Genomic DNA, 24,355 nt, shown 5'->3' on the forward strand with positions numbered 1-24,355 from the left:
TAGATGATTTCCACAAATGTTTTCATGACAATTACAGGGGAACAAAATAGGGTGTCCTTAAGAGGGTAAATGTGTCATCTGTTTCATCCTAGCATTTGATACTTTGATTTCTTCAAAAGCAAACAAGAAAAATCACTAATCGTTGAATAGCTTATCTTTCCTCTTCTCAGTGAAGTTACTCTCTAAGATTTGTTGTTGTTGAGACAGAGTCTCTCTCTGTCACCCAGCGGGGAGCGGTGTGGCGCAATCTCATTTCACTGCAGCCTCAGCTTCCCAAGGAGCTGGGACTACAGCCATGCACCCCCACAGCTGGCTAATTTTTTGTATTTTCAATAGAGACAGGGTTTTGCCATGTTGGCCAGGCTGGTATTGAACTCCTGGACTCAGGTGATCCACCCGCCTTGGCCTCCCAAAGTGCTGGGATTACCGAGGTGAACCACTGCACCCAACCATTCTCTAAGAGTCCTGACTGACAGTTATACAGTTAAATTACCTTGGCGATTACTGACTTTTCACTAACTTATTCAAGAATTTAACAAGTGTCAAAGATAAAGAAACGGAATACTTTATTATAAAACTTATAAAATAATTAAATATTACACATATATTTTGACTTTTCTCTATAATCCATGGTTTTATTCAACATTTTTTCTCAAAATATTACTTAGAGAAGCAAGTGAGAACACATAATAGGCTATTAATTAATAAATTAATTTTCCATAAAATAATAAAATGATAATTATATAAAGAAATAACTTGCTGTTTTTCAGAAGGCAAGGGGGTTGTAGTAGAGAACTTTTTTTTTGTTTTTTTTTTTTCCTCTGTTGATAAAATGGCTACTCCTCTAGGCCAAGCCAAGCCAAGCAGATGGAGAGAAGTTTCTAAGCATTATTTCTCTGGGATTCAAGAACTCAGGATTTTAATTAGAATGGGAACAAAGTATGCTGCTAAATTTAACAAACCACTGTCTAGTTGATTATGCTGAGCCGGCTAATCCAGCCTGAATTGAGACTTTTAAAGAAGTAAAATTGGGTTACATTCATCAAAGAAGTTGAGGAATAAAGTAGAATTTATGTAAATATGCCCTTTATAACCACTTCTCAAAAAATTACAGGAGGACACAGTATTATAATTACTTTGGTTTTGGCAAAATAGTGTGATGTTTTTTTCAACTGAGAACAATTTTAAACTCATTAATGCCTACCAACAGCTGGCTTCTGATGGCTGAAAATACTCTTATTCAGTGTGGGTCTTGGCATATTATGATTTATTAATATTAACATAGCAAGAAGACAGATGGATTTTTTTTTATTACCACTGTTTCCTTCTTTCTCTCTCTCTTTTTTTTTTTTTTTTTTTTTGCTGTTAACTAGATCCTAGGGCAAATTTAAACGTATCAGTTGGTAGGAAAAAGCCACAAGAGGCCTTCAATTTTCCAAGCAGCTCTGATAGTATGTACAGAGCATTATAAATGATGGTCCCTTCTCCCTCACGACACTGCTGTTTTGCCATTTAGCTCCTCCTAGATATTTTCTAAATACCAGAAATGGGTATCTTGCCAAGACTCATTCCCAAGGAGCGGGCTATAGCTTTTCATGGACTGATTCAGCAAGCACCAAAAGTTACGAGGTTGATAACATGTGAAGGGCATCCATATTTATCTTTTATATGAGTTGTTTTCTTGTATGAATTTCAATTACATGGAGATCTTAAAACAGTCCATGTTGCCCTATTTTCATAATATTCCTTGGAATACTTTTCAAGTTGTTAATTTTAGTCTTAGAGACTCTCTATAAGCAGAATATAGTTTAAACAAAATAATAAAGACACACACACACCAAATAAACATAACATGAAGCTTGCCAGTCCAGCAGCAAGCGCAATTGCGAGCACCATTTGGCTTCTCATAGAACTCCTGGCTTGGGTGTTCACAGGGTTAGTCAAACTGTGAAGTCCACGCAACAGTTAGGCAAGGTATTCCATCCAGATTTGAAAGTTCTGAGTCTCAGTCTTTAACCTGAAGTCATAAAGGACCTTTTTAAAACAGATGTCTTTGCCCTTGAATCCTTTGAAATTCAAAGGGGGTCTTTTCCCAGATCGACATATCTCAGTGTGATTCACCACTTCTTGCATGTAACAGTGCAAATCAAAGATTTTTTAAAAGTCAGATTTGTCATCGCTTCCCATTTTCAAGTGCTTCAGAGTACCATGTGCTTCAGGGAATTGAAATAGGAGCCTGGTGGCAAACTGTCTGTTCCTCAGAGCAGGCTCCTTCATCACAGCCGCAGCTCACAAATGGTTCTCAGTACTCAGCTCCTGGTCTCAAAGGCAGCTGGTCTCTCCAGAGGTTGAAAGGTAAGCCCCTGGCCCTAAGATGTTGGCGAGGACACCAAGATCAGATCTTCCTTGTGCATGACTTGCAGCATTGTTTTCCATAAAACTTGTGGTTGCAGACACCATGCTGAGGAACTAGGTGACACCAGTTGAAGAAATCTACACAGGATGGATCCTCTAAAATAAGAAAATACATTTAGCATGTTGGCTAGGGTGTCTGTCCTGTTTGTTTATTTTTTGAGATGGAGTCTCACTCTGTCACCCAGGCTGGAGTGCAGTGGTGTGATCTCGGCTCACTGCAACCTCTGCCCCCCCCGGTTCAAGCGATTCTCCTGCCTAAACCTCCCAAGTAGCTGGGACTATAGGCATGTGCCACCAAGCCCGGCTAGTTTTTGTATTTTTTAGTAGAGACAGGGTTTTCCACCATGCTGACCAGGAATTCCTGAGCTCAAGTGATCTGCCTGCCTTGGCCTGCCAAAGTACTGGGATTACAGGTGTGAGCCACTGCGCCCAACCTTTGGTGATTTGCATATCATGATTTATTAATATTAACATAGCACCTTTTTGTTAAGGTGAGGGCCTCCAGAACAAAGGTCTTGGGCCCACATGTGGTTCTTCCGATTAAACATTGGGACTTTGGTAGGGGAGTGTGGTAGGGGCAGGATTTAGATGCCAAGAAAAGACTGACCGTTAGCAAAAGTAAATGATTTGTTTTTAAAAAATGTTACATCCAATCCAAGATCAATGTCTGATCCTCTCTGTGTAGTCTGGGAGCTACCACTGAATTGAGTGTCCAGGGAAATACCCTAAAACAGTGCTTTAGGAATCTCCTAAGGATTTTGTTAAACCACTGGTTCTGATTCAGAAGGGCTGTCGGAGGGGAGCATTAAGGGAGGGTGTGCTGCTGGTCCATGAACTATAATTCCAGGAGCAAGGAGCCCGATATATTGGGAGTCAAGCCACCTGATATGCCTGCAAATGGGTTGAGATTAACTAAAAAAGCTGGGTCTCCAACATTCTGTGCAGGTTTAAGTCAGTCTCAACCAGTTTGCAAGTAAATTAAGTCAACACCAGTCCTTGCTAATTTCTTTAGTTGTTCAATGAACAGGACAGATGTGATTTTTTCACTGTACATCAGGAACTCTTACTCAGATGGGCCTCAGGAGATACAAAATGCATGTGAACATAAGTACATGTTTTAGGAGCAAGGGCACATTTTACTGTTTTGTTTGAGAAGGAATTTTGCTCTTGTTGCCCAGGCTGGAGTGCAATGGCATAATCTCAGCTCACTGCATCCTCTGCCTCATGCGTTCAAATGGTTCTCCTGGGTAGCTGGGATTACAGGCACCCACCACCAAGCCCAGATAATTTTTGTATTTTTAGTAGAGATGGGGTTTCACCATGTTGGCCAGGATGGTCTCGAACTTCTGACCTCAACCTGCCTCAGCCTCCCAAAGTGCTGGGATAACAGGCATGAGCCACCACCTCCGGCCCATTTTGCTGTATTTTTAAGGCACAGTTCTGACTTTGAAAATATTTAGAGTCTACACTACACATAATTCAGAAATGCTTAGAGTTCCTTCTTCAAGCCTTGATTCTTCTGCCTAAAATTCCTTTTTACACACCCCTTTCATGTAAGTCACGAAGCATAAATGAGATGTATTACTATTCTGTCAGTACAAGTGTTTTTGATTATAATAATTACTGAGAGTCAGGTATTTGATTTACACTATTGAAGATGACCTTGGAATTACTGCTTTGCTTCAAATTCTCCATGCAATCAGCAGATACTCTTGGCTCAATCTTTAAAATACACCCAGCATCCAACCTCTTCAGTACTGCCACTGCTCTAGTGGAACCTCCTCCATCCCCTTCCTGGCAGAGTTTACAAGTCTTTGTTCTACTCTAGACAACCTGCACTCCTTTCACCTTAACTATCAGTAATCTTCCTAAAGCTAGATCCTATTGCTCTTCTGCTCAAAGTTCTGCTTTGACTTCCATCGTACTCAGAGTTAAATCTGAAATACTTACACTGACTGACAAGGCCTCCAGTACCACTTTTCATGTATTGCTTAACCACTCTTCACCTTGTTTCTTGTACTCCAAGCATCGTGCCATTCCTCAGTTAGATTAGTATATTCCTGCCTTGGGGCCTTTGCTGTCTCTCTGCGAGCACCACTTTCCTTCTAGATCCATATGTGGCTCACCTTCCTTGAGGTCTCTGTTTAAGTGCTAAATCATCAAGTGGTCTTGCCTGACCATTATAATCTCAAGTTGTTTTCCTGTCTCCTCAGCCCTGCTACTTTACTGTCTGACACCGGGTGTTAATTGGTTGGTCTGTTGGCTGTTTCCATTTAGAAGTAAGCTTGTCAGAAGGTGGGATCTGTGCCTGTTTACCTGGTTGCTATTTTTGTAATCAGACCTCAGAACAGTTTCTGGTTCATAGTAAGCACTAAAGAAATGTGTGAAAAATTGAGTTACCTTCTTTACTACTCAAAACAATCTTTCAAAGTAAGCATTATTTCCCATTTTTTTCAAAACTTGCCCAAAGCTCCATGGCTACTAAGTGTCAAGTTAGTGTGGATTCAACTCTATTTTTATTATTTTAGAGTCCTTGCTCCTTCCACCATACAATGCTGCCTGCCCCCATCTCACAATGTGGGATTCCATGAGGAGCAGCTTATTAGTATTCAGTGTCTGGTCATCCTTAACTTAATATGACTAGTCTGCAGCCCAGGCAGCTTCCAGCCACATAAACAACCAGTTTTAATGCAGTGTGACACAAGTCTCTGGGTGGTATGACTGCTTTAGGGCCTTCTTTTCCTGAAGAGAATTTTACATATTATATGTACAGTGCAATCATAAGGATGGTTTCCCCAAGGTGGAGATCTAACCAAGACACCCAGCTAAGGCATCACACACTGATGATGGTATACAATGACTGCCCCTAGACTGGCACTCAGGATGGTCTAGGGGACAACAGAGCTGTTTGGTGACACTGGATGACAGGATGCCACCATGGGCAGAATGGTCTTCTCTAGGGTCTAGTTTAAGTGACTACAATGGGTAGAAACTTCCACCTAAGTGGAGGAAACTCTCACAGTACCTAGCAGAGTGCCTGGTCCATAGTGGGGGGCTCAGAGAAGAGGCAAAGAATGGAATCTTCTTCCTTCTGTCACCATGGGCATCCTTACTGCTGACTAATGTTTTCTGAAAACTCAGTCAGAAAATACACTCAACCGACGTTCATAGTAGTCACCATGTCATCATCCCTATACTTGGTACTTGGAATGGGAGAAAATCCTCAATTTAGTAAACTGTAGGCTACATTTTTGGCCCAGAACAAACCCTTGGGCTTGTATCCTTTATTCTTCCAAAAGGGACTTGACTCAGCCAAGAGGCACAGAGAGAAGCTCCTCTTTTTGAGACAGGGTCTCAAAAAAAAAAAAAAAAAAAAAAAAAAAGCCCAGGCTGGACTGCAGTGGTGCAATCTCCGCTCACTGCAGCCTTCACCTCCTGGGTTCAAGAGATCCTCCCATCTCCCCAGTAGCGAGGACTACAGGTGCCTGCTACCACACCCAGCTAGTTTTTATATTCTTAGTAGAGACTGGGTTTCACCATGTTAGCCAGGCTGGTCTCAAACTCCTGACCTCAGGTGATGCACCCAGCCAAGCTCGTCTTTTAACAAGCTGTTTCTCATATGCACCCTATGACTCCCCTCATTCCAGCACCACAGGTAGAATTGACCATCACTGTAACACTGTGAATACTCCACCACTTATTTGTTATTGTAGCTTTCTTTTAAGAACAGGACCCACCTCTATTCTTTCATTCCTAGAAAAGTGCTGGAGGTATACAAGGTGCTTGGTGACTTCGAGTACCTCACAGCACTTTGCACACGATCTTTCATGTAGCCATACATCATGCATGTATTCATTTAAGACTTACTGAGCACCTATTTTGTGCCCAATGTGGCATTAGGTGCTGGGTGAGCAAAAAATAATAAGACAAATGGCTTCCTTGGGCCATATGTGCATGTTGACTCTCCCTTTACTGTTGGGCAATTTCATAATCGGCCATTGTCGTTGGGGGTGCTGGTGGCCTTCTAGGCTGAATAGGCTGAATCTCTGGCAATTAAGGGTGGAAATGAGAAATCACTGATAGTGAAGAAAGGAGGACAGAGTCTGGAAGAACATGACCACTTGCTCATTTCTTCCCTATGCAGTATCCCAGCATGGACTAGGATGATCTGGCTCTGAGTAACTGCTACAGAGCTAGTTTTTTTTTTTTTTGGTCTTGTGCAAGATTCTTTAGCACGAGGCAAGCATATTAGGCTGAAAAATATTTCCTGGCATTTGTCAGATTAAACAGTGAAGAATGGTACGGTTTACTCAGACTTTCCATTTTCCTGTGAGTACTCATTGCACTTTACCTGAACTAACTTTAAGAAAATATTTAGGTATAGTCCTAGGGCAGTACATATTCACTGATGACTATTTTGATTTCTGAATTGTTTTATATATTCAACAAATATGAAAATCTTTATGTATGGATTGTAATTGTCTCCTCCATTAAAATATGAGCTCCCTGAGGGCTATGAGGGCTATTCTTGTTCACCTTTATGTTCCCATTTTCAAATTAGTAATGGTTAAAAAGCATTATTGTGGCAATTAAATATTCCCTTCAGACCCATGCAAACAAGATCACTAGGATAGGCGGGGCACATGGCTTGTGACTCTAATCCCAGCACTTGAGATCAGGAGTTCGAGACGAGCCTGGTGAAACCCTGTCTCTACTGAAAATAAAAAAATTAGCCAGGCGTGGTGGTACACACCCATAATCCCAGCTACTCAGGAGGCAGAGGCAGGAGTATCACTTGAACCCGGGAGGCGGAGGTTACAGTGAGCTGTGTACTCCCGCCTGTGTGACAGTGAGTGAGACTGTCTCCAAAAGATCATTTGGACAGGAACTTCCCCAAAGTGGTGCCTTATACAACTCCAGGGAGCACTGTCACACAGACTTCGGGTGAATGGCTCACCCATGCCACAGACTGTACCACCAACAAAGTAGGCTTTGAAAAAGTTATCTAGAGACTAGTACAGTTCACTGGAGCATGGTGCCTTTTACCTCTCTTTTCAGGAGCTGGACAGAAGTTTGTATTACAGGCTCGTAGCACCGGAGGTTTCTGATGGAGCAGACAACTTGAGGAAGGCCGGCCTTGCTGGACACAATGGACTGACCGGGTCTGGACCCCTCCCCCACAGGTGACTGTGCACTGCAGGAGAGAGAAGAGGAAGGAGTCAAACACTCTGCTGAGGTCAGTGACATCAAACAGAAGGAATTCCCATGCTTCATGACATTACCAAGATGCCTGCTGATGAAACAGATTGGCTGGAGCCAGGCACATGTGCTTACAGTCCATAGCATCTATCCTAACAAGTGTGATCCCTTTGATCTGATTAGAAGGGTTTTAGGCAAATGCTATCTATCTAGCCCAAGAGTGTGTGTGTCTCCCAGTTAAGTGACTCATAAAGAAGAGAAGCTCCAGAAATACAGAAGCTGCTCTAAGAATGCAGAAACAAATACAGACACAGCTAGGGACTTAATCACACAATTTAAAGAATTCCAGACAATCTGCGCAGCTGCAGTCCTGGAGGACATAGTTCAAAACTGGGACAGAAAAAAATGGTCAGAGACAGCTCTGGAACCACATTTGGAGTTGGCATGGTAGAGTTGGTGTTTCTTAGAAGTCGGTGATTAGACAACTCAACTGTCTTTTTTTCCAGATAGCCATCAAAAGGAAAAAACCAGGGAAAAATGTAGCCCTTTAAATGGATTTTTCTTATTTTAAAGTTACTGCATTAAAGAAAAATGTACATATGCCTTATAATTGACTGTAGTTCTGTCTCAATTAAAATTTGAGGGCAAGTCTTGTTATCAAATAATCTAAATAAACTTTTCCTGTAAAGGGCAAGATAGTAAATATTTCAAGCTGTATAGGCATGCGGCCTCTGTTGCAAGTACTTGTCCCTGCCTTTGCAGCACTAAAGCAGCTGTGGTCAATATATTAAGCAAATGAACATGGCTACCTTCCAGTTAAACTTTATAAAAACAGGCAGATATTGGGGGAGCAGATTTGGCCAGCTCGTAACTGTTTGCTGACCCCTTAATCTAATTAGAGTCAATTTTAAAAAAGAAATCCCCAGCAATATGTGTAACACCTAGCACAATGCCTGGCCAAAGACAATCATGCTAATTTCCTCTAATCCATGTGTTGGTTTCCAGATCCTCCCGAATAGATAACGTACATACACATATTTATACCTCTACCCGGACTCTCTGAGGTGGGTAGCACCCGAGTCCTCTGAACAGCTGGGCAACAACATCTGTTGGGTGGAATGCTGGAAGGACCGCATCACACACCAATCCTAGCTAAAGTTTCACCCAAATCTTCCGAAAAGATAAGTTTAAAAGTTGAGTATTCTTGGCTGAATTGCCTGAGCTTTACGGACCATACTATCGACGAATAGGAGTACTTAGCACCGTGCATAGTAATGGCTTGACAAATATTAGCTATTCCACTGTTCAGAAACATGATGTAAGAACCAAATGAGTAAAGGCTGTGAGCAGCATTTCTAAAACAAAGACTTGAGTGATAGTTTCAGTAGCAGCAGCAATTAGCAGTGTATGATTGGCCTGGTGCTAAGTGTTCTATACACATTTTCTGATGATCAGCTCTGCCAGATAATAATTTTCTAGACGTGAAAACTGAGGTTTACAGATTGTTACCTGCCCAAGGCCACATGGGCAGAGATGGCCAAAGAACAAAACCCATTCTGCCTTCAGAACTTGAACCCTTAGTTGTTTTTACTTAGACAACCATTAACAGACTAAGAGCAACTGTTTGCAGAATGCCTCATTTTTTGACATCTCACTTGAATAGAAACCCCCTCAATCTGCCTGTACCCACCTGCTGCCATGGCGATGAATACCATCCAGCTACCACGTTGTACACTGGATGGGCTGGGCAAGCCCGTTGGTTGCAGGTCTCTTCCAAGTCCAGGTTTGGTCTCTTAATATTCCGGCATCTTCGCTCTGGGAAAGTTATCAGCTTTCCCTGGAAGCCCTTCTCACTGCACTTGATCTCCCTCTTCCTCACGCCCAAACCACAGGTTGCAGAACACTAGGAGACAAGACAGGATGTGTAAAAGTGAAGACTACCAAGGTCAAATCTTCTGAACAGATGCACATGAAACAGGAGGGATGGGATTACACAAGGTCAACCATACTCGCTCATCGTAAAGATACAGCAGCCAAGTACCTCATGCTATAGGTAAGGAAACCAAAGTTCAGCAAATGGAACTCACTTTCCCAAAATCACATAGATCATTAGCCTCATGAAACAAAAAAGGGACCTTGAGATGCCACATGGGTGTGAGATGGAGTCCAGAGGGAGAAAGGCAAGGTGGGCAAAAGGATTTCCAGGTTTAGGGTTACACACTTACAGGTCCAGATCTAAGGCCTGGGGAGTTAGGAATCTGAGTTGAGGAGGGTAAGGGCCAGACAAAAGGATTAAGAGCTGAATGGGAAAAACCAGTGTACAGCAAATAATTACCCTTTAAATTTACCCAACCTCTCACACATAGGAGGTAACATGACGAGGGTCAAAAATAACCTTTTAGGCTGGGTGCAGTGGCTCAGGCCTGTCATCACAGCAGTTTGGAAGCCCGAGGCAGGCAGATCACTTGAGCCCAGGAGTTCAAGACCAGCCTCAGCAACATGGTGAAACCACATCGCTACAAAAATTAGCCAGGTGTAGTGGTGCATGCCTCTAGTCTGAAGTAGCAGATCACATGAGCTAGGGAGGTGGAGGCTGCAGTGAGCTGAGATTGTGCCAATGCACAGTAGGGCAACAGAGCGAGACCCTGTCTCAAATAAAAGTGACTCCCCAGTTTTACTTCTAGTGTGTCACCCAAGGCCCTCATGATCTTTCCACCCCATCCCATGTCCCTTCTGTACTGAATGTGCAGTCACCTGTCATCACTCCTGAGGAGAGGCTGCACCCACTGTCTGGCACAACCTTCCCCCCAAATCCCCTTTTGCTTTGATTCCTGCTCATTTTTCAGGCCATGCTCCCTAGAAAGGTCTCTTCTGATAAGGGTTCTTCCCGAAGTCCAGCGTGGGTGAACCTTGAGCTCTCCCATAAAATTACAGACTTCTATCAAGGCACTTGGCATACCTTATCCATGTTTCTCTATGGGTGCTATACAAAATCTTGCGCCCCTACTGCTCAGGCATAGGCCTGAACAATGTGGGGGTGTTTTAGCAATGTTTCGTGAAGAAGAAATCAGGAGAGAAGAACTGGCACGTAGCAGGCGTTTGGTATCAATGTGTGCAACAAGAAGGAGTTCTGTGAGCCTAGATGCTAGCGGGTCAGCTGAGCATCTCAAGAAACCTCCAGCAGTGACTTCTAAACCATACCTCGCTCCATGAAGAAGCGACCCACTGGAGCCGGTTGTTCTTAGGGCATCGTCCAAGCACGCAGCCCTCCTGCAGCTCAGGTCTGGGGAGGCTGGTACACTGGCTCTCAGGGAGGGTTTCTGCGGCAGAGCCCTTGCACAGGAGTTCACGCCTCCTCACTCCTCGTCCACAGGTCTTGGAACACTTGAGAAGGAAAAAAAAGTTCTATTTGCATTCCCCTAAGGTTTCAGTAGCCACATTAAAACATAAACAAAAACACTAAACATATTCCTGTGAAAGGTGGGATGAACTCCATGAACCAAAGCTCTTTTTATGAGGTCTACTTAACCACCCCCATTCCCATTTCCCTTTATCCATACCTACCATATAAACAATTATTTGAATTCTTTTTGTAAATTATATTCCTTACTGCAAAGAAAGAGACTAGACTCAACACCATGTACTACGTAGATTTACCCTCTGCTATAAAGGAATATATTCTCTCATTTGAAAGAACCCCTAAACAAGCTAAAAAATACTCTCCCTCCTGACCCCTAATTCCCTAACATAGCAGACTCCAATTTCTTTGGCACCAGGGACAGCTTTTGCAGAACACTGTATTTCCATGGACGGGCAGGGCAGTGCTTTTGGGATAAAACTGTTCCACCTCAGATCATCAGGCATTAGATTCTCATAGGGAACATGCATCCTAGATCCCTCACCTGTGCAGTTCATAAAAGAGTTCAAGCTACTCTGAGAATCTAATGCTGCCACTGATTTGATAGGAGGCAGAGCTCAGGCTGTGATGCTGGCCCACTGCTCATCTCCTGCTGGGCGGCCCAGTTCCTTACAGGCCACGAACAGGTACTTGTTCATGGCCTGGGGGTTGGGAACCCCTGTGCTAACAGATATGTCCTAACATAAAAAAAAAAGAAAAAAAAAGCCTTACTCTGACCTCTGGTAGGGGATATGGTAGTATATTGCTGAAATTAATCAGAAAGCAGCATCCTCCAGCATCTAACATACCCTAAAGGAAAACACAGTAGAACTGTCTTCAGTGGCTGCTACCTGGCTTCATAGTTCAGATGGTAAAACTCTTGCCTTTTTTTCATTCTTCCCTAAAATTTTTTTGCCAGCCATGATTGAGCAGCGGTTGAGCTATCACTGCAAGGGAGGCAAGCTATCACTGCAATAACTGCTTCCAAAGCAGTTATTGTGAAAGGTAGACCACCTATGGAAGCCATGGATCAATTTCAGAACCAATAAGTTGTTCTAATTGTTCTTTGATGGATCCAGAGGCTTATACTAATGTGATCCAGATATAAGGAATCACATTTAATCATCCTACAGTTCTACAACTACACTCCTGCCTCTGCATGAGAAGAAATCCACGTCACTTTAAAATCTGCACAATTCATTGAGCCAAATTTGTTGGGATTTTAACTATGTATCAGGGACTCTCGTAAGCATTAGGATTGGAATGCTTAGGGCAGGGCTTCTTCCCTTCAGCACCACTGACATTCCGGATCAGATAGTTCTTTGTGGTGAGGAGCTGGCCTGGGCTGTGTAGGACATTCACTCCTACCTCACTAGATGCCAGGAGCACTCATCTCCCTAAGTGGTGACAATCAAAAATGTTCCCTGGTAGGCAAACTTACCGACAGTTGAGAACCTTTGCTTTCGAGGGAATTCTGAGCTGTGAAGGACAGGTAGCTCTATGTCTCTTCTAACTTTAAAATTTTGTGTCTTTCACCGGGAATTTGTGACCATAGCCAACTCTATGTCCTACTTTTCTCTGTATTCTTCTAACTTTACCTCTTTCCCATTGAAGCAAGAGTTAAATATCTCTTCTGTGCTTCATTCTTTGTATTTGTGTTTCCCGTTAGCTTTGGAGAATTCTGTAGCCAGGTCTCTATGCCAGTCTTCTGACACTGGAATCCTTTCTAGCTGTGCTCACAAGTCTGGCCTAACTGGCCCCCACACTCCAATTTCTGGTCCTCTGAGGAGGATCCTAAGCTCTGGGAAAGGCATGCCGACACTTCAGATTTCATAAGGTTCCCTAAAGAACATTAGCAGATTCCCATGAAGATGTAAACCGCTAAGAGCCCCTCGGAGAGCAAAGACACCTGTACCCCACTTGCCTTCATGGGGAATGAGACCAGTAACTCCCAAATTTTCTCCTGTTACCTGAGACCAGGGTCCAAGGCTCCATTCTGGAGGGCAGGCGTGGCTGTTGCAGGCTTGGACCTGAGTGGGTGTGCTCACTGGACACAGAGAATGCAATACTGCTTCCTCCTTCTGGAAGGGTTTCTTTTGCACACACTGGATCTTTCGGCTCTGCTGGCCTCCAGCACAGGACTTGCTGCATGTACTCCATTCACCTGGCATCCAGCTTTCAGTGCAAAACAAATATTTCCAATGAAGCCAAACTTTGTACAATAACTTCCAAAGCAGTTATTGTGAAAGGTAGACCACCTATGGAAGCCATGGATCAATTTCAGAACCAATAAGTTGTTCTAATTGTTCTTTGATGGATCCAGAGGCTTATACTAATGTGATCCAGATATAAGGAATCACATTTAATCATCCCACAGTTCTACAAATAAAATCATCTATTTTATCTACAAAAAAAAACCATCCCACAGTTCTACTCCTGCCTCTGCATGAGAAGAAATCCACATCACTTTAAAATCTGCACAATTCATTGAGCCAAATTTGTTGGGATTTTAACTATGTATCAGGGACTCTCGTAAGCATTAGGATTGGAAAAATTAAGGCAGCAGCACTCTTTCCATTAAGAAGCCTATAATACAGTAAAGAGGTGGATATGTGAACAAATACAATACTTTCTGATAAGTGCTGCCATGGAAGTCAACATAAAATACAGTGGTGAGGCTCATGGAAGAGTGATCAATGAGAGAGAAAGAGAGAAAGGTTTGTGCAGGAGAGAAGGGTACATTTAGAGAAGATCTCACAGAGGATACTTTAAGTGGGTACTTCCCCAAATTACTTTTCTGATTACCCCTGAATTTACTGATGAGTTAAATACATACCTTCATTTTCTTTAAAATTTGCCAGATCATTTTTTTTAAATAGCTATCTGTCTGAGATTTGGTATATATTTGAATGCTTTATCAATTGAAACTTTGTGAGATGGAATCTTGATCTTGGCTCACTGCAACCTCCGCCTCCTGGGCTCAAGTGATTCTCCTGCCTCAGCCTCAGATTATGACAAATGCACTATTATTTGCAAGAAAAAACGAGTGTGTGTGTGTATGTATATGTATATATATACATATGCACATCTTTATATATAAAGATTGTGTAATACGATTGCGTCACCACAAACCAAACACCACTTATTAAGATGATCTAAAACATCGGTGAATACAACACTGCTTTAGAAGAAACTCTGTTCATTCTATATAAATATATTTGGCAGAAGATAAATCACATAAAAGAGACTCCATTTGACTGGGAAGATTACTTAAAATTAGTCTTCAAACAATAGTGTGGCTAAAGTCAATCCAAGAACAAACTCACTGAGCTCCTCCAAGGCTGCCGTCATCAGCGGTGGAGTTACCACTTGGCCTATACCCCATACCCCATTCTTTTTATTTTGTGTCTTGCTACCGTGTAATTTTGCATTTGGGGTTTCATGGCCTGCATAATATTACGATTTTTAAATTCTTGGACCATTTACATAAAAGTTAAGCACACAACCACATGCAAATTGAACTAATTTAGGATTCTGTGTTATTTATGTATCTGTCTGATTCCATTCAGAGAAGAGGAATCCCTATGCAAAGGTTAAAAGAAAAAAGCACCTCATGCCTGTAATCCTAGAACTTTGGGATGCTAAAAACAGGCAGATCACTTGAGGCCAGTAGTTCGAGATCAGCCTGGCCAACATGGCAAAACTCCATCTCTACTAAAAATATAAAAATCAGCCAGGCGTGGTGGCGCGCACCTATAATCCCAGCTACTCGGGTGGTTGAGGCACAATAATTGCTCAAATCCAGTAGGCAGAGGTTGCAGTGAACTATCATGAAGCCTGGGCAGCAGACAGACTCCATGCAGTTGTATTTTTCAACTCATATGTAAACTTCAACCATCTTCTTTTTAAAAAAAATTTATTTAGAGACAAGATGTCACTCTTTCACCCAGGCTAATATGTAAGTGGCACAATCATGGCTCACTGCAGCCTGGAACTCATGGGTTCAAGTGCTCCCTCTTCAGCCTCCCAAGTAGCTGGGACCACACACATGCCACCACACCTAGCTCATCTTCTTCTATTACTTTTTAATGTATTGCATCTACCTTTGAATCACTTTCCATTAGCAGGATTGACATTGGGCTTTCATCATCTCATAAGAACAATGAAGGCATACAAGTACAAAAGTAAACAAAAAGACATTTCTAAATGACTTACTAAGCCGGGCAGGAGAAAGCGTTGCAGATTTTGGGTTCAGTTACTGGCTTGTTTCTTACACTGCAGAATGAGGAATTGACTTGAATATTTTGATCACGCAAGCAAATGGCCTTTACATTTATGTAACCTGATAAGACATCAGAAGTGACAAAGTGAAAATTACAGATTATTATTTCAATTTGGTTTCTAAGTTTAGCTTCTGATTTACCAGCATTGTGATATTTTATTTCAGATATGGAATCCAAATATTTTGTGGAAGCACCTCCTTTTGATGAAATCTGCAACTAATTTGAATTACATTCCCTTCCCTAAAATAATATATTTTATATTTTAGTAATTTTAACATGTAAATTATTGGTTTTCAAGACTGATGTGGATACTAGAACCATAAAGTGATAAATATAACCTTTTGAAAACAGAATGACTATAAAGGGAAACATCCCAGGCAAACTTTATTATCAGATGGATAATGTTCTTCAGAGAAAAACCATTAGTGAATTATATGTGGAAGCCCTAAGATTTTTGCCTTACCATGAAACTTCTCATACTTCCCTAAGAGTATGGGGCACATAAAAGCAAAGAGTAGAACTCACTAAATATGTATTAAAACCTGTCAGCCAAGACTCTGCTTTTTGTTTTTGTTTTTTTTGTTTGTTTGTTTTTTGAGATGGAGTCTCGTTCTGTTGCCCAGGCTGGAGTGCAGTGGCGTCTTGGCTCACTGCAACCTCTGCCTCCCAGGTTCAACTGCTTCTCCTGCCTCAGCCTCCCAAGTAGCTGGGATTACAGGCATGTGACACCACACTCAGCTAATTTTTGTATTTTTAGTAGAGGCGGCCATGTTGGTCAGGCTGGTCTCGAACTACTGACCTCAAGTGATCCACCTGCCTCGGCATCCCAAAGTGCTAGGATTAAAGGCATGAATCACTGTGCCCAGCCTCTGCTTTTGCTTCCTTAGTGGCAACCCACTGCCTTGCTTTCAATGTTAATTTCAGGACTTCTTATCAGGGCATACATTTTTTTTAAAAATGTATGAATAATTGAATTGTGTTTTTTATTTCCATTGGAACTTTGTCTTCAAAGGTAACCTGAGAAAAAATGAGTCACTCCTGCTGTAATGATTAGCAGTTAGTCCAGCTCCTGGGGCTGAAGCAGATTTGCTTTCAGGAGGCGCTTAATGAAAACCACATCAAGGCCAGGCACGGTGGCTCACATTGATAATCCCAGCACTTTGGGAGGTCAAGAAAGGCAGACTGCTAGAGGCCAGGAGTTTGAGACCAGCCTGGGCAAGATGGCGAAACCCCATGTCTATAAAAAAGAAAAAAATGGGCCAGGCATAGTGGCAGGCACATATAGTCCCAGCTACTTGGGAAGGTGAGGTAGGATCGCTTGAGCCCCAGAGGTTGAAGCAGCAGTGAGCCATAATTGTGCTACTGCATTCCAGCCTAGGTGACAGAGTGAGACCCTATCTCAAAAAAAGAAAAAAGAACAACAAAAAAAATCAACATTCCTTGAAGTTAACTGTTGACTTTAATAGGACTTATTCATGTGAATTCTTTTTTTCTTGGATATAGGACACATCAGAGTCTGTGAATCATGCGAAGGGGTTGCTAAGTCAGGGCAAGGCGAGAATTCCTCAACTGGCTTCCTCTGCATCCTCCTCTTGGCCGGATTTAGTTTCTGTAAATGGAAAGCAAGTCAAACTTCTCTCCTTCCCAAGGCACTGTGCTCTCCCTGGAATACCAGAAAGCTCTTGGAAATGTTCTCAAGAAACACTGGATATAAGAAAAACCTCATAATCTATGACTAAATGAAACAGTGTGAAGAGATGTCTGTAACGTGATTTCAGTACAGAGGGATACAAATGATACTCACGGTATGTGAGTCTGTCAAACACGTTTGCTTACATGTACATACGGGAAAAATAAAATTATAGAGACCAAACTATTAACATTGGCTATTGCCTATTTATAAATTATGGTAATTACCTTTCTTCTTTATAGCCCATTGCCTTTAAAATGTGTATTACTAGAAAATGTATTACTTTTTAATTATTTTATATATGTATACTTAAAAAGTATTTTTTCATATTTTGTTAATTAGCATGGACCTACAGATAGGCCTTTCAGATATAAGAATTTCTTCTTTTTCTGTGTCTTTGCTCTGTCTCTGATTCTAAGAAGGCTTATAATGCTTAGTGGGATATAACCAGTAGGAAGTCTCACTGTCACCAGGTGCTGCGAATAATAGGAAATGATAGACCAACATTCAGGCTTTGGTGTCAGGAACTTATTTTTGGGCACTTATTCTTCCTCCCAAATGGGCAAGTGTGACAATTGTTTAACCCCCAAATATGTGACACGGTTCACATCTAAATAAAATGCCTTCCTTCTCCTCACCAAATGGATGGTTGCTGCTGTTCCTTCCTTGCAAGGGTTGTCTCAGATTTAATCCAGTCCTCTAGTGAGAGAGCCTTTGCTGACCTTACCCCTGAGGGGATAGCCATGTTTCGGATAGACATCTTAAGTTTGCCATGTTTGTGTCCTCACTTGCCTTGACCCTAGCTTTTACAACTTCCAAATGGAAGGTTTATAACAACAGAAAAGTCAAGAATGGGGGAAACTAAATTATAAGCTGAAAATTTAAAAAAACATATATACATCTAATATAAATATATGCTTACATTTGTAAATAAGTCAACATATTTTATATGTATTTCCCATCAGTTTTAGATGTGTAAGTTTTGAGCCTTGGCTGTGGTTGATTTGAGCTTTCTGAGAGTTGATTCCTTACCACATAGGAAAATCCTTAACTGATGCCATAATATTTGCTTTTATGGTGACGGTTCTTGGGTGGCTTATGTAAACCGCGTTATGTTAAAGATGCGTGGAGTGAAAGAACCTGTTTTAGGAGAGACAGACTTGGAAGACAGACTGAGAAAATCATGTACCTCCACCACAGGAGACGGGGCACTCTGACTGCACAATACTCCAGGCATAGGCAGGTCTTTTTGTGGCTGGTGGAGTTCCATTCATGACCTTGGGAAGTGCATACTTCCAAGCTATCCCTGGATTTTTGCCTTGCATCAGAATCTGGACAGTGTAAGATAAAAATCAGAGATCAAGATACAGGTCAGACCCTGAAATTCCAGAAGTCTTACCGAACATTTTAAAGATATTTACATGACATTTTGACCTTAACATTGGTATACTTCATTGTTCCCAAGTATGTTTTATGTTGACTTAAGGTTTTCCCAGGACACTTTAAAATGTGTAACTTCATGTTATCAAAACTGTGATTTAGGCAGATACTACAGAGCAAAACACAACTGACATTTGCCATAAGCCCATACCGTATACACAAACACACACACATACACACTCTTTCTCTCTCTGTCTCTCTCACACACACACACGTATATGTATTATAATGACAGAAAGGTTATATTGTTGGGTCTAAACCCTAAGTTAAAAACCTCCCATGATAAACACACAGAGTGGTGCCTTACAGATAATAGTTAAAATTGAATCTACGTCTATAGGTCACAACTTACAAGCTCTCTCCTGAGTGCTAGTGGAAGTTGAAACAAGAGAAGCACTCCAAAACCCACAGAATCCCCCACTTAGAGTTGCTATCGTCAACTTTAGAATCCAAATGTGTTTCTAATGTAATTTCCTTAGAAAATTTGCCCAAAGAGAATTTGTTAACTGTGTGCAAGGATGAGCAGGTAAGAAAAAAGAAACATGTTCAGAATCAGGAATTGGAATATAGGCATTAGAATAGACTTAACCTCCGAAAAGGCAACAACTTAGGATAAATCTGATCCTATAAAGTCTGACTACTAAAATAAGAGCAATCACATTTTGGGCACTTCCCAAGTGCCCAGCACTCTGCAAGCATTCTTAATGCATCATAAAACATTCTTCTAACAACTCTATAATGTAGCTGCCTATATTTTCATTGGGAAAAACAAAACAAAACAAAACAGAACTTGTGCAAGATCACACAAGTGACTAGGGACTGAGCTTAAATAAAGCCACCAACCAAAATGTGCCTACAAAATGCAAAAATGCATCACCTTGTTTTTGACGTAGGCAACATATCTGTCTGCCTTCTTAATGCCCTCTTCACTACTCCTCTTTCTTTTTTTTCTTATTCAAGCTCAAAGCATGAATATAAATAGCTGGTTCTTTCCCACTCCATGAATCTTGTGGAAAATACTTTACCACTAGAACTGGGCATTCATGCCCAAGAAGCAAAGCTGATTGCCAGTTAAAAATAGGAACCCCTGGCTCTGTCTCCGTCTGGTGGGATCCCACCTCCATTAGAGTTTGGTGGGTGGCAGCTGTTCAAGGCCCTTCATTTTACCAGATCACTCTTTAGGATGCTACACAATGGTTTCTATTTTGCTGCTGGCTTAAATGTCTCTACAAGTATTATGACTGACTCTTAAGATTCCATGGTGTACACATCACTTTGTAGTGCAACAAAACAAATCTTGATGCCTCCCAGAAACAATCAAAATGTTAATAGATGGATCTGTGTTCCCCCACCCCCATTCAAAACAAAATCAATACAAAACACAACAGGTATTACCATTACATGAACAAATGCCCAATTTATTATCAGTCGCTAATAAAAAAAAAAATCTCAAAATCAGTCTTAGTAGTCTTTTAGTTTTGAAGATCTTTCTAGCCTTTGCTTTGCTTTTTTTATTTTTTTCTTTTAAAATTTCACAGCTAAATCATACAACTGTTCGTGGAATTCTGTGTTCAACTTTACACAACATTTCACACATGTTGAATAAATACTATGCTTGCTTTATTTCCATAGTAGTTTTGAATAAATAGTATGCTTTCCTGCAGTGTTTCTGTTCATGTTTTCATCTGATATTAAGTAAATACAGAAACTTTACAGTTTTATTCATGGTCAAACTAGAATTGTGAGAGCAGTTTTACATTCAGAAGATGATCCTGATGCCGGTTGATAGTTCAATTTCTTATTCAGTTAAAGCAGTATTTCAAATGTAGCACTTATTGTGCTTTTTTTTTTTTATGCAACAAAAACGCAGAGACCTTGTACCAGAGAAAATTATGCAGTGTACCGTATTTACTTGTGTGGCAATACAGTATGAGTGCAATGCGTAAGAGTTATGGTGCGCTAAGGCCCACAAGGCAGAATGGTATTGCAATACAAAGGGGTTGCATCACACACATACGCACGTAGTAGAGGCAAGCTTAAGTTTAAGTGTTATACAGAAAGAAATTAACTTATTCATCTCCACTTTCTGGTACCACCCCATTCCTCCCATTCAAACTAGATCCTAATATTTTCTGCCATAGGGGAACAGATCCCCAATAGAAACGCAAAGAAAATATAAAAGAACATTAGTTCTTGCCTTTTGAGCTTCTAGGACTTACGTTCTGCTGATTTAAAAAGTAGTTTGACAGATTTTCAACGGGCATTTGAAATATATTCCCCTTTCACCTTTTAGACAGATTCTAGAGCTTAAGCCATACATGGCCTGTGGTTTCATTGCAAAACATTTTTAAATGTTGCTGTGAACAGCAGGACATGTTTAAGAAAAAAAAAAAAAAACGTGTTCAAGAAAAAGACTGTGATGATAAAAGTGTCACCAGTATTAAGCAAAAACAACCAGATGTCAAGCTTCCCCAGACCTTCACTCAAGCCAACCATAAAAGATGATCAATGCAATCAACAAGAAGGGAACTCACACAATCTCCCATTGTCAAACCTGTCTCTGCGTCTGTATCCGTATCCTCCTCCTCCTCCCCTGCTGTCACTCAGGATGCCCTGTCCTGGCTCCAAGTCCGAGGTCTTTACTACACACTGATTTCATCTGCCCTCATCTCCACCAGGATGTGACCACCATAGCTGCCCCACATGTGGCTACTGAGCGCTTGAAATGCACTCGCGTGGTCAAAGTAAAAGGCCTTTTAATTTAAATTTAAATAACCACATGTGACTAATGGCTACCATATTGGATGCACAGCTACGGATGAAGCCCAGCCTCTGACGCCCATCTCCTATACTAGATTGTCTGCTTGGCATCTCCACTTGAATGCTTAAAAGTGTATCAATGTCTAACTTTCCTGCCTCTCCCTGAAAGACTGCTCATAGGCAATACCCTTCCAGTTGATGAGGCCAAAATAAAAACTTGGACCCATTTTAGACTTCTCTTCTTCTGACACTCATATTTAATAGATCAGAAATGGTGTTACTTTAACTTTCACCCTCTCTCATATCTTACCACCTCATGTATGTTGCTGCTGCCCTGATCTAAGCCACTATCATGTCTCTTGTGACCTCCATGGTCAAGACAAAAAAAAATGACTTTTGGGAGGAGGAGAAGCGATATCCCCCAGTGGAGAAGATGAGACAGATTCATATAGACAAACAACAGAGTCACAGTTACTTCGGATAAAAATCAAGTGCTAGGGCTGGGCGCGGTGGCTCATGCCTGTAATCCCAGTACTTTGGGAGGCCGAGGTGAGTGGATCACGAGATCAGGAGATTGAGACCATCCTGGCTAACACGGTGAAAATCCATCTCTACTAAAAATACAAAACAATTAGCCGGACGTGGTGGCGGGCACCTGTAGTCTCAGCTACTCGGGAGGCTGAGGCAGGAGAATGGCATGAACTCAGGAGGCAGAGCTTGCAGTGAGCCAAGATCGTGCCACTGCACTCCAGCCTGAGCCACAGAGCAAGACTCCGTCTCAAAAAATCAAGTGCTGTAGATCCTATAAAAGGAATTCAAATGGTTTAGTAAATCTGAGGTGGAAGAGGAAATCACATCATCATCTAAAGAAGCTTTGTAGGTATCACTTATTAATAACAAATCTTGGTGACGATTACAGCAAAGAAGCCACAAAGCAACAAAACCTGAGTTTCTGGCCAGGCATAGTGCCTCACTCCTATCATCCTGGCACTTTGGGAAGCTGAGGCAGGAGGATCTTTTGAGCTCAGGAGTTCAAGATCAGCCTGGGCAACATAGCAAGACCCCATCTCCAAAATAAAATTTTAAAAAACTAGATGTTGTAGTGTATGCCTATAGTCCCAGCTACTTGGGAGGCTGAGGCAGAGAGGACTACTTGAGCTCAGGAGTTGGAAGCTGCAGTGAGCTACAGTCGCACCACTGCACTCCAGCCTGGGCCACAGAGTGAGGCACCGTCTCAAAAACAAAAACAATTAAACCCTTCTGTTTTCTTTGAAGATTTCTATTCCCCCTCTGAAGAGGACAAAACTGTTACACTGCATTTCCCACATCCCCTTTCCTAAACTTGAAAATGAGGATCCTCAGCAAAGTAAAATCCTTGAACTGAAGGTAATACCAGCACTGATCAGAATATTAAACAGCAGTAGGGGAACAAATCCATTGCATAATATCATGGTAATATGAAACTCAAGTATCTGGCCAAAAAAAAAAAAACCACACAATTTACTGTACATGTTCTTAGGGATGTGCAGCTTTAAATTAACTCATAAAATACACAGTAGCTAGTTGTATGCCTGTGTATGTGTGTTACTATTAGTTTTATGGCCAGTAGCATATAGAGCATATTGTTTATAGTTTATTTCCTTAACATATTAATGCATACAATGAATACAGAAATGAAGGCCTCTTAACTTTACAAAATCAAATGATTCAAGGCTTGCCTTTAATATCTGTATAGCTATAAATTCATATGCAGAGTTCAATGTGTAATCATGTACACTGAAAGACAATATTTGTATAAACCAACAGAAAGCTGATGTAAGAATTTACTTAACATCAGCTCATAAAGGCCTTGTAAAGGAAGTAAAAACTTAAACAAATAAGTACCAAGACCAAATATATAAAAGATAAGCATGTGCCAATTGTAATATATTATTTGCTTCTCAATAACTAAGATGCTCTTTGCCCCCACCTTTATCCTGTGTTGAGAAGAACAGTGACCAAGAGTCTCCTAGAAATCCTCTTATCTCTTACTGTTTGATGCCTGCAAATACTTAAACCTTTGGAGATTGTCTACTTGGCTCATAGAATCTCTGTGGGAAAGTTTCTCTTTCACCCTGTTCTTAAAAAAAAAAATCAGAATTTTCTTAAAGAAATCAAATCCACCCTCAAAAACTGCTACATAATTTATAAAGCCCAGTGCAAAATGAAAATTCAAGAGTCATTGTTTGAAAACTTAAGAATTCAAAACAGTGACAGTGAATCATTAAACCACAGGGTCCTTCCAAGCACGAGGTCCTCTGCAGCTGGGCAGGTCCCATGCCCATGAAGGTAGCCCTGCCCAACTAAATCTAGGTGTTCTCACCTGGATCAGTTTTAAGACAAAATTTAAAATTTTTCAAATTCTAAATGACCCTGCAATCTAACAATGACTTCTCTCTCATTTCATGGCTTGAGAATATAGCTCCCAATTTGGTTGCCTCGATTATATCTCAGCATGTGCTTTAGTGTGTCCATCACCATCAACTGAACCACAGACAACCTCTCCCACTGATGTGGGGAAGCAGGACAATCTTGGAGAGGTGTGCACAGAACCACCTGAGATACTAACTTCCTCTAGGAATGCCAGGGAACACATTTTGGGCAATACGTAACTTGAAAATGATCATTCCCATTTTTCACATTTATTTTAAAACATTTTTGGTGACCATGTCAAGAGCAGTCCATTGCTTTTCTCAGCATTCCTGCAGAACACAAACACCCTCAGGGCACAGGAGCACCACATCCCTCCTGTAATGGCACCACATCACAATAATGCCATTGCTTACAACCCCATGCCACATGTCGGAGTGTATAGCCAAGCCGTCAAATGCACAAATTTGGAAAGACCGCCAGTGATTCAGTCTACTTAACTGGACTTAGTCCAGAGAATCTTCCAGCCAGCTGGCATGGAGTCTCTAATTTACAGCTGGCAAGCAACCTCCTTAAATGCTTCCAGGTCCTGCATAGAGCTGTTTAATGTCTACCTTTAACACACACCTGACTTCAGACGCAACACTCAGCAGCTCTAACTGCAGGGTGCAGAGTTATAAAATTTACAGCTTCTTAAGTTGGAAAACCACAGACAGGGGCTGGAATCTACCAACCATTCTCTGAAGGAAGGGGATGCAGTTT

The 24,355-nt window shown here is 41.4% G+C and overlaps 1 protein-coding gene across 3 annotated transcripts in view; it reads right to left on the minus strand.

The window, feature by feature from the left end:
* Positions 1–549: 549 nt before the first annotated feature.
* ADAMTS18 (ADAM metallopeptidase with thrombospondin type 1 motif 18) overlaps positions 550–24,355 on the minus strand; it is a 153,912-nt gene continuing 130,106 nt past the window's right edge. For 2 of the 3 annotated variants that reach the window (XM_028840641.2, XM_077986920.1), the window contains exons 17-23: positions 18,174–18,315; positions 15,227–15,353; positions 12,982–13,186; positions 10,816–10,998; positions 9,305–9,517; positions 7,462–7,609; positions 550–2,511 (exon numbers count right to left, since the gene is read on the minus strand). In XM_028840641.2, coding sequence (XP_028696474.2) covers positions 2,396–2,511; positions 7,462–7,609; positions 9,305–9,517; positions 10,816–10,998; positions 12,982–13,186; positions 15,227–15,353; positions 18,174–18,315 — 1,134 coding nt within the window. In that variant the 3' untranslated portion in view covers positions 550–2,395. The remainder of the gene's footprint in view (positions 2,512–7,461; positions 7,610–9,304; positions 9,518–10,815; positions 10,999–12,981; positions 13,187–15,226; positions 15,354–18,173; positions 18,316–24,355) is intronic. The other variant, XM_077986921.1, reaches the window with a different exon arrangement.

Source organism: Macaca mulatta, chromosome 20 (genome assembly GCF_049350105.2).
Source record: "Macaca mulatta isolate MMU2019108-1 chromosome 20, T2T-MMU8v2.0, whole genome shotgun sequence".
Lineage (NCBI taxonomy): Eukaryota > Metazoa > Chordata > Mammalia > Primates > Cercopithecidae > Macaca > Macaca mulatta.